The sequence below is a fragment of the Pteropus alecto genome, unplaced genomic scaffold (genome assembly GCF_000325575.1).
Source record: "Pteropus alecto unplaced genomic scaffold, ASM32557v1 scaffold95, whole genome shotgun sequence".
NCBI classification, from domain to species: domain Eukaryota; kingdom Metazoa; phylum Chordata; class Mammalia; order Chiroptera; family Pteropodidae; genus Pteropus; species Pteropus alecto.
The window spans coordinates 21,025,585-21,036,880 of record NW_006441071.1 but is presented as its reverse complement, the minus strand read 5'-3'; the positions used below and the strand labels follow the sequence as shown (position 1 = coordinate 21,036,880).

General features: G+C 37.0%; 1 protein-coding gene and 1 pseudogene across 1 annotated transcript in view; one reads left to right on the top strand and one right to left on the bottom strand.

The window, feature by feature from the left end:
• The window catches only part of TRPM6 (transient receptor potential cation channel subfamily M member 6), a 144,426-nt gene that overhangs the window by 97,010 nt on the left and 36,120 nt on the right, over window positions 1-11,296 (top strand). Inside the window, exons 22-26 of the mRNA XM_015594555.2 lie at window positions 438-689; window positions 2,560-2,734; window positions 2,941-3,055; window positions 6,271-6,464; window positions 9,592-9,724. Coding sequence (XP_015450041.1) covers window positions 438-689; window positions 2,560-2,734; window positions 2,941-3,055; window positions 6,271-6,464; window positions 9,592-9,724 — 869 coding nt within the window. The remainder of the gene's footprint in view (window positions 1-437; window positions 690-2,559; window positions 2,735-2,940; window positions 3,056-6,270; window positions 6,465-9,591; window positions 9,725-11,296) is intronic.
• LOC112485041 lies at window positions 7,835-7,953 on the bottom strand (annotated as a pseudogene).

Below are 11,296 nucleotides of genomic sequence, written 5' to 3'. Positions count from 1 at the left end.
AAAGCTGTAATAGGATCAGATTATAGAATTCCTTGGTTTCAAACCAGTCTTCTCTGCAATTGTCTATACCTCACGAAATGGAATTGTAGCTATGTAGATCCATTGCACTATTACATTTTAAAATGTCTTGATATTTCCCTGTGTTAGTTTAGGATTAATGAAAGCTAGAAAACCTATCTTAAAAAACAATCTCTTCTGTTTGAGTTTTCAAATAGCTGGCTAGCACTAAAGTGACATTAAAATATATTTACAGAATCATTTAAATAATTCATTACCAGAGGATAACTTAAGTCTACAAAATCCCCTTGTGATCTAAGATTTGTTGGGATTCAAATCACTCTTTAAATGAGCAGTTGCTATATTAAAGAAGATGATTACCAGTGAGACTCTTGGATTATACCCCATTCTTTAAGTTTCTCTCTTTTTTTTTCTTTTAGGTCTGTGTTTCAGAACCTGGGAAGTTCACTCAAAAGGTAAAGGTATGGATTAGCGAGTACTGGAACCTGATGGAAACTGTGGCTACTGGCCTGTTTCTGATAGGTTTCGGACTTCGGTGGGGTGACCCTCCTTTCCACACGGTGGGAAGACTTCTCTACTGCATCGACATCATATTCTGGTTCTCACGGCTCTTGGACTTCTTTGCTGTGAACCAACATGCAGGTCCCTATGTGACCATGATGGCAAAAATGGTGAGTCCAGTCTGCTAGTATATTCTGATGTTCTTTTTAACGCTTTGGCCTAATTTCATGATTCGCAGTCAGTAGTTTAACTTTTGAAATTATTTACAGAAGCACAGAGAGGAAGATCATTTCATTACTGCTTTCCTTATAACTACAAACTCATATTTAACAAATGTCCTTGGATAGCATATTGGGTAGTTGATTAGGATCCTCATTTTACCATTTTGGGGTAAGGGCCAGATGGGATTGAATCAAATTTGTCTCAGCACAGTAATTCCCAAGGGCCAGATTTGTATTTTCTACTAAGATATTGATTTATCTTTTTATCTCTTCACTTCCATTGCACTCTTAAATAGTGAGTACTATGGGCCACGCACTTCTAAGTACTTTGTATATTTTAACTCATTTACTGTTCAAAACAACTTCATGAGATAGGTGCTATTATTGTTCATATTTTATATACAAGAAAATGAAGGTTAGGTAAATTTCCCAAGGGTATAAGTAAGGGAGCAAGGATTCACCTGGGCCATCTGGCTCTGTCTGTCATTGACACTCACTGTGCAATGGTATTAGCCTTGTCCAACTGGTTTTACATAGGACCTAAGATCCATGTGCTAGGAAGTACAGTATCTCAAGATCATCTTTACTTTTTTTTTTCTAGAATATTCACTGGCAATTTCTTGAGAAGGAAGGATAGTGTTGAAACAAAGGAAGAGAACAGAAAAGAGAGAACCTCCAGGATTCCAAAGATAGATTTTTCTTTACAGTTTTCTCTTAGACCAGCAATCTTTTTTCTGATCTTGGTGACACTGTTATTAATGAGATAGTTTATGCTGTGGTAACCAATATATCTCTGAGTTAGCACAAGTTCATTTTTACCTAATGCAAAGCCTGATGAATGCTCATGGGGGCCATCCTCTACCCAGTGAGTCAGGGATCCAGAATCCTTCCATTTTTTGACATAGCAGTGTCAGCATGTGCCTTCTAAGGTCTCCTATGACAGGGAATGAGAGGGATGGAGAAAGTCAAATGGCTTTTGTCTGCTTAGCACAGGAAGTGATTCAAGTCACTGTCATTCTACAGCCCATGGGCTAGAATAGGTCACACGGCCCCAACCTCATGGAAGGAAGACTAAGCTCATAGAATACTCATGGAATAGTTGTCTCTGCCACAGTGCACAAATGGGTTGAATTGATGTACATTTAGTAAGTAAAATTATTTAAAAAGGCCTTTAAAATTATAATATAAAGGTCAGTGTTCTATAAACAGTTCTCTATTATACACTATAATAATAAGGCTTATCTTTAATACAGACTGAGTGGGTGTTATGAACCACTGGATTTAGCAAACATCATTTCATAGTTGATATTTACACCTTTTTTTGTTTTGAGGATCTTTTACTTCATCAGGGTGTTCAGTAGCTTGGAGTTCTCCAGCAGACTCTTTGCCAGATCCATTTCTCAGGCTCCACTCAGTTCTTGAAGATAATTGTGGGAATAAGGAGCAATTTTACTAATTTGAGTATCCCTATTATTTTCCCCCTTTCCTAATCCCTGGCGCAATTGGTAAAAAATTGGATATTAGCTAATCAAATGTTGTTCGCATTTCATTACTTCTTAAAAAAAAGAAAGAAGAAGGATAGATTCTCTACTGTTGACAAATTTATGTTATTCTAAAGAACCCAATGATGTGAAACACATTCTGTGCAGAGACATGAAAGTGCTTGAGCCAAAGAAATCTAGCTATTCATGGACTACGGCATTTTGATCAATGACTAGACGGTCTCGTGACTGGCAGGTGTAATTATGATGGTTGCTAGTGTTTGATTTAAGTTTCAAATCTATGATAAAATTCTGGTTGTGCTGTACTATTTTTACAGACAGCAAACATGTTCTACATTGTGATCATAATGGCCATAGTCCTGCTGAGCTTCGGGGTGGCACGCAAGGCCGTCCTTTCTCCACAGGAGCCTCCATCTTGGAGCCTTGCTCGAGATATTGTGTTTGAGCCATACTGGATGATGTATGGAGAAGTCTACGCTTCAGAAATAGATGGTGCGTAGGAGATTTCATCATCATGCAGAAATTGAACTTTTGTAGATATTCAGAGTAAAAAGAAAATCTGGAAAATAATAATCTGAGTCTTAAACATATAGAAAAAAATATGATATTCTTCTAAGTTAATGTGCTAAATATTTGCTTATAGACATAGGTCCATGATTCATCTTATCTCATTATTTTAAATTCTTTTTTTTTTTTAGTTTGTTCAAGCAATCCATCCTGTCCTCCTGGTTCTTTTCTTACTCCATTTCTCCAAGCTGTCTACCTCTTCGTGCAATACATCATAATGGTGAACCTGTTAATTGCGTTCTTCAAGTAGGTTATTTTAATTAAATATGGTTATTTTGTTTAAATCAAAATGGGGGCGAGTGTTTTTAGTAGATTCACATGTATTTCGAGTATGTAACCCTTGGCTTTTGTGTGTTCCATGTTTTATTACTATGGCTTTAAAATATGGGCATGAAACTACTGGTAGGAAGGCAGCAGAGCATGAGAAGAGACAAAACAACAAATAGAAAGTAAAATCAAAGCAGAATGAAAGAAAGTCATGCATTGTAATTAAGCAAAAAATCGGAATCATGAAAGAATAACAGTTGATGCTGATGAAGTTAAAAGTTGCCTTGGGAGCAGTTAATGTCCCTTCTTCACTTGGTTCCTGGTAGATCTCATTCGCTGTTCTCTTCTATTTCACTTTTCACTTCTTCTCAGTCTCCTTTTCTGGCTTATACTCTCCTTAACCTTTTAACATTGGAATATCCCTGGGCCCATACCTTGCTTGCCTTTTATTTATACTTTGGTGATTTTGGTCAGTTTCCTGTATATGGTGACAAACCCTAATTTATATCTCTAGCCCAAATCTTTTCCTTGAACTTCGGTCCTGTAGATCCAACTGTCCCTTTCTATTGCCAGTCAGATGTATAATAGATTCCTAAAATTTTAAATGTTCAAATTTTTGATCCTCCCTTTTTTTCCAACATATACTTATTCTACTTGTAGTCTTTCCCAAATCTCTGAGGAAGGCCACAAGTTTCTGTCAAAGTTCCATTTTTCCAGTTGTCCAGACCACAAACCTTGGAGTCATTCTTAATGCCGCTTGTACTTCTACCTCTAAAGCCTTCAACTAGCTCATCAGTCCAGGCACGTCTCACCACCTCACTGCTATCACAGAGTCTCCTAATTTATTTCTCTCCTTCTGTCTTTGGCCCCTATATTTTGTTATCAACACAGAATATGACTCTTTACAAACATATGTCAATGATGTCATTCCTCTGCTCCAAATTCTCAGTGGTTCCCTATTTCTCTCTGGGTAAAAGTTTCTACCATGACCTAGAGAGGGCCCCTTGTGATCTGGCTACCCTTCTACTTCTCAAATCATACATCACACTACTCTTCCCCTAATCTGTTCCTCTCCAAACACACTGGCCCCTCACAGGTTTTCAAGCAACATATCAGTGTGGTTCATTTTCTCATCCTCTTCAAGTCTTTGCTTAAATGTCTCCCTTTTAATTAGGCCTAACCTAAGGCTGATATTTACAAGTGCAGCCCCCTTTCCTTCGGCTGGCTCTTTGGCATGTCTGATCCTCCTTACTTTTCTTTCTTTATACCCACTTATGTTATATGTACAAATATATTTCATAATTTACATAATGTGTTTTTCCTGTTTATCTGGCTTCTCTACTGAAATATTAGCCCCATACAGACAATTTTTTTCCTCATGAATTTTCCCAAGCACTGAAAAGGTAAGAAAAGGGAAATCAATACATGGAAAGAATCCAATTAAAGAAAGTAGAGAAGGTAAAGACTGGAGGGAGACAAAATAAATCAGAATACTTAAAATACAACACATATATATAGAGTATATATGACATACCTTCCTGATTTCTACAAGATTATATGATAGCTATCATCACTTTTAGCCCGAGTATTTTATGAAGTTTAAAATTTATTGTTGTTTAGTTATTAAGGCTTCTGTTTTCCCAAATAATATTAAGAGAAGGGCATGTTATTTTTTTTTCTTTTTTAAAAAATTATTTATTTTTAATGGCATGTGATTTTTTCCCCCCAAAACATAAGTTGTCAAAAGAGAGGTCGAGAAATCCTCACAAAGACTAGTTTTCTTACTTTAGAGATGAATATGCTGAGAATCAGATGAGTGGAGAAACCCAAGAACAGACTACTTGTCCAGGGGCCATATCCAGATTCTTTATACCAATGATTACAAAGAACCTCAAATACATGGTGAATACTGCCACCTTCTGGTAAACGGGCTATCATCACACTTGGAGTGGCAGTTGTACAGTAATCTGGTGGTTCTCAAACTTGATCATGCAGAACCATCCCGAGAGTTTGCTGAGGTACAGACTGCTATAATAGCCACGTCTAGAATTTCTAATTTGGTAGTTCTGGGTAGGACCCAAAAATTTTCATTTCTGACAAGTTTTCAGGTGATGCTGTTGCTGCTGGTTCTGTGACCACACTTTGAGAACTAGTTAAAACCTAGTCATCGTATTTCCTTCACCTGCTTTATGGACTCTGTAAGATGTTCCCCCTCCTCTTATCCTAAGTTGGTTTTCTCCAGTATATTCTGGTTTCTTTATTATTATTCCAGTTTAGGGTTGCCTATATTTTTATTTTTCTAAATTTGACTGCCCTACTCAAGTACATCTGCCATCTTTCTCTAAAGAGACTCAACTTTATATTAGCCTAAGAAAATGTCCAACTTTAAGATGGACATTCCATCTTAAAATATTAAGATGACCCCCATCATGTTATAGACTTAAAGCCAAGTAGTTAAGGATGATATAGTGTTTTAGAATGTTGTATTATCCACCACAACTTCCATTTCAAGTTCTGTAATGTTAATATATTTATTGTGTTACCTGCATATTATAATCGATGTAATTAAAGGAAAAAATCCAAAGTGGTCTACTAATAGAATTTACTTTAAAAAAAAAGTTAATTTAAATAATATATCTAGGTTCTAAATAGAAGCTCTGCTTTTTGGTTTATTTTAGGATGAGTTGATTCTTTTCCGTGTCTCTTCCTCTTCATTAATATCCTCTTGTTTGAGGGTTTTAACAAGGATTACACTAGCAGTTCTCACTTGTGACCTTAGAAGAATCTCTTCATAAGACTGACATAGGAGAACCTTAAAGCTATTTATCATTAATAATGAATCATAGACCAAAAAGAGCTTCTCGTGTGAGAAGAGATGGTGAACCAGGAGTAGCGTTAAGTTTCAGAGGGCAGTTTCTGTGCATTGCATTTAAAATGTTAGCATTTCCTTCTCTCTGATTGTAATTTCTACCATTTGCTTATTATTCTGACTAGCATATTTTATTGTAGGAAATGATTAATGTATTTTGTTTAGTAGAAGAAGAATCAATAATATTATGGATATTGTTTTTATTGGCTAACTGTTGGTAATGTTAGGTGAACCAATTATAAAAGTTGGGAAATAAAGGAAAAAAATCTGTTATATTTCAAGATTCTGTATTAAAACATTGTCCCTGTCTTGCTACAACTTACAGTAATGTTTATGTAGATATGAAGTCCATTTCAAATAAACTGTGGAAATACAACCGCTATCGTTATATCATGACCTACCATGAGAAGCTTTGGCTGCCTCCGCCTTTCATCCTGCTGAGCCACCTTGGTCTCTTCCTTCGCCGTCTTTGCCATCATCAAGCTCCAAATGACCAAGAAGAGGGTGATGTTGGATTAAGTAAGTTTTCTTTGGTGGGGCAGGAAGAAGAGAGTAAAGAATGGTGATCTAAGGTGAAGACACATTGGAACATTGTCAGTTAAATTCAGGGCACAGGATGGAAGGCTCTGGAAGTTAACTGACGGTAGAGTATCAGCTGAGAGCCTGGGTCTAAGTTAAATACATTGATCTCATTGTGTGGTCATAGTGCCTTTTGCTAAGATTAATTGATACTTTGAAAGAAAGGAATGGGTAGGAACAGAATCTCTGCTTGAGTGTGTAAAGGCTTTATGTCATCTGAAATGTCTGTCCTCTGCTGACATGGGAATTCCTCTGAATAACTCCCAGAGAATATTCACAGTGATCCATACTCATGTACACATTATTGAAGATGGAATTACAGAAGGCGTTACAGAAGGCCTTGTGGTCTAAGGGAAATAGATAAGCAAGATTTTTGCTTAACTTATTAACTAGAGTCATAGTTTTCTGGTTCTCTAATCTAGTGAGTATGGAGGTGATTCTGAATGGATGTTTCACATCTTTAAAAACTTCAACTCAGGATACAGGATACTGAAAAGTAGATCCTATACCTATTTTGACATTATCCTAGTTCCTTTTGCTTACTCATATCATGACTACATGATATGACTGCCATATTAATTGTCATATGAGAATATTCCTTTTTGTGATTTTGTAGATCTTCTGTGGTTCCACTCAAGCAATCCCACAATTGGTACTAAGCCCATTTCTAGGTAATTTCTAGATATAGTGGAAATAGGTAGCATAAATCCACAATTCTTTATTCCAATTTCTAATTCCAAAGTACCTCTGAAAATGGAGTGTTTTTTTTGTTTTGTTTTGTTTTTTTTTCTTCAAAAGTGTGGAAAGACTCATTTGGGCAGAAGTGGCTTATGGGACTAATATGAAACTATTTATTCTCTTTATCCCACATAATGTGAATATTCATTGATTTTGCTGCAGAAATAATGTGTTTGATTACAGGGGACTGCCCTCACCCTAGTTAAGGGTTTTACCCCATTTCTGGTGTATGCATTCTTTTACTTTTCTAACACTAGGGAAAAAGAAAAAGAAAACCTAAAACATTTGGTTCCAGAAGTTTCAAATAAAGGGGTGTGGGGTGTGCAGTATTTATACATTTCAGTGAGCCCTTAGGGGGACGCGTGTTAACTGCAAGACTGGCAGTGTAATATGCTTTTGCTCCTGGTAATTGGCTATACAAAATATTTTTCTCCCGAGTCACTTTGGAGATTTATTTTTCTTTTTTATTTCTTCCTTCCCAAGAGATTGAGTCTTTTAAGGAAGCCAAATCACAACTGAAGTTAATTTATTTTTTAAGTTCCTTTTTCTTTCTTTCTTTTTTTTTTTTTTACTGCCTACAGCACCTGGTCTTCCTAGGTGGTCTCCCATCCAAGTACTAACCAGGCCCGATCCTGCTTAGCTTCCGAGATCAGACGGGATGGGTCACGTTCAGGGTGGCATGGCGGTAGATTCTTTTATTTTCTTTCTTTCTTTCTTTTTTTTTTTTTTACTGAAGTTAATTTAAAGGCTTATTATTATACTGTAAATTTTAGGTTTCTAACAGAGCGCCATCCCAGGCATTGGCTGCAGAACAGTTGCAACCTAATAGCGGAGTGTGAACCATTTGGGAGATCTTGGAATAAACTAGGATTTGACCAGATTTCCTAAAACCATACCAAAGAACCTTTCTTGGGCTCACCTTGCTCTGGGCTTATGGGATGATTCGGGTATAAAATTCAAGTAAATTTTCTGTTTACCCTAGTTCTGGAAAATTTTTGAATTTTTGTGAGATTGCTTCCATTGAGGATAAAGACGTTTGCACACGGGGCAGCAGCACCACCTGGCGGGAAGTCCTAAGAATGCGCTACATGATACAAGCTGTACCTGTCACTAGAATTGTCACTGTGGATTGTTTACTCTCAAGAATCCACGGAAGGTTCAAATCATGACAATTGTAAATTTTCTTGCTCATGGGGGATTCTTTAATGTAAAGATTCACTTCAAGTTGGGGGTATACTAGAATTTTTTTAGTATTTGAAAGAGTCTTCCACACCATAAAAACAAACCATTGTACACTTGAGTCATGAACATATTTTATGGCTGAATATTGGTTTTTCTTTTTCTTTGCCATGTTTTTCAATTTAAAGTTAATATTTTTTCTCTAATTTTATTGGACAATAGTGAAACATTTTCACTTTTAATAAATTCTGGAGAACTCTAATGGTTTTTTTCTCACCCTAATTTAAGTGAAATTATTGAAGGAAGAGAACTTTCTAATTTTATCCTTTTTGCAACACCATTTTTATATTTTCTAAGTATTGAAAACTTGCTCCAAAGATGTATTTTCCTGTTAGGTCAGAGAGAGGGCCAACGTGGTAGACTGACTGCTGAAGTTTGATGTAGAATTGCATTAGTTTCAAAATATCACCCAAACAATGTATCTTTTAATGAATTTAATAATAATTCTATTAGGAAAGGTGGATATCCTCAATTGGCTATTGACTGGTAATAATATGTCTTTTTTTTCTATAGAAGAACTTAGTGTACACAAACTGAGTAAAACAAGTTAAAACTTTCTTATACTTACCAGACTAATTTCAAAAGACTTTGACTTCTTTTAGCCTTGATTTGAACCTATATGTTATTCATTGTTATTTTGATAGATAAAACAGTTGGCAGGGGAAAAAAGACAATCAGATTTTGGGGGTGTCAGAAGTTATACATGGACTTTTGACTGAGCAGCAGTCAGCGCCCCTAACTCCTACATTTTTCAAGGGTCAGCTGTATAGTGAACTTTTGTTAATGTGTAAAAACTTCCTAATCTATGAAAATATTGAAGAGAAAGTGTTTATTCCACATGAGTCATCTTCAAATTCCCAGGCCTGTTTACAGAACAAACAGGAAAGACCCAGACTGGTGTTTCCAGTTATTCCTACTGCTTCTCCATCAATGTTAGGGATATAGTCTGACGAGGCAGCAAAGTTTTATCATACAAGGTACAGTTTATCAGATTTCAACACAAGTGGAAGAAAAGCCACTCAGACACTGTATCAGCTTCCTATTAAAGTTGAATAATGATTTTTTTTTTGTACCATACTTATTTCTATAGAACTCTACTTGAGTAACGAGGATCTGAAAAAACTTCATGATTTTGAAGAACAGTGTGTGGAAAAATATTTCCATGAGAAGATGGAAGGTCTGAATTGTAGTTGTGAGGAACGAATCAGAGTGACATCAGAAAGGTAAAAGATAATACGTATTTTCCACCCCTAAACCTGATTCTACTAGAATGTCTAAAAAGGTACAAAGATCTGCTTTCAAAACCCAGAGGATTGGGTTCTCTGAGATGTTCTTTAGTAGCATATAATATTCATGCTTATTGAGCATTTACTCTGTTCCAGTCACTCTTCTAGTTACTGGAGGTAAATGATAAATAAGAGACAAGAATCTCTAACTTCGTTGAACTTAACATTCTTGTGTGTACATGTGGGGAGGCGTGGATGGGGACAAAAAAACCCAAGGAAATGCGTAAAAGAAACATGTGATTTAATGTCAGGCAGTAAAAGAGCAGTGAAGAAAAATAAAGTAGTGTAAAGGAATGGAAAACGATGGTGGCGAGGGGTCTGCCAGAGTTAGGTGTTGGGTTGGATTGTTTTGGGTAGCCTGGTGCAGCAAGGTCGATCTGAGGTGGTTGAGGAGGAGAGACCTGAGGGAGATGTGCCAGGCAGACACATCTGGTGGCATGGTGCACCTGGCCAAAGAAGCAGCAAATGCATGTGCCCGGGGCAGTGAGTTGTGTCCAGGAGCAGCAGGCAGGCTCGACGGAGGTCCAGTGTACTGTGCTGGTTGCATCAGGAGTCGTGAAGGTCTCAGCATGCCTCACCAGCAGTTGTGCAGTGGAGTTAATGGCCGAAATGGGTGGAGGGTAAAGGGAAGTGGAGACAGCAATTACAGACAGCTTTTGTGAGAAGTTTTATTGTGAAGGGAAGCAAGTGGGAATATGGGGACGTAGTAAGATTCTTTTATTTTCTTTCCTGTGGAAGTAACAATAGAAATGTGAATGGTCCTGGAAATGACCCACCAGCAAGGGAGAAACTGCAGGAGCAGCAAGGAGGAGGAGGTTTGCTAAATTGAAGCCTCCGAGGGGGGTGAAGGGAGCAAGAGGCCGGGATTGAGTAAGGCAAAGGGATGCAGCTAGGGTGGGAACGCAGCTGTCATGTGATTTTGGAGGGAGGGAGGGTGGTGACTGCAGGGAGGCCATTCACAGGTTTGAGGAAAAAGGAGATGTATTGGAAAAAGTGAACATATTGAGAAACTGCAGTAGGATCAAAGTGATTGTGGATGTACTAAGAATTGTGGCTACATAACATTGCGGCATATGCCGATATGCATTTTTTAAAACACGGAACTGCTCTCTTAACTGGAAGCAAATTGACAGAAGTTAAATGTGTTCCTTCACTTTTGAATATACATGGACCTGACTATAAAATGTGATACCTAATTATGTATGTATTTTTCTGATGTCCAAATAGATAATGAATCCTTACATATGGCTTTATTTAAAACTGAATCGCATTTAGAACTTTCTAAATGGCTCACTCTGGGTATGTTATATTTCTAGACTTTTCTATTGATACCATATTTGTGCAAGTATGTGTTTAGGTAGCTGATGGAATTTCAGATATTCAGAAAAAAATTGACTATCAAATAAAGATGTGTAAATCCACAAAAAATTCTGTTTTACTTGAATAATATCTCTAGACCAGAGCTCTATGAATTTCCTTTTTCCCTTTCACTCTTCCACACATTTTGCC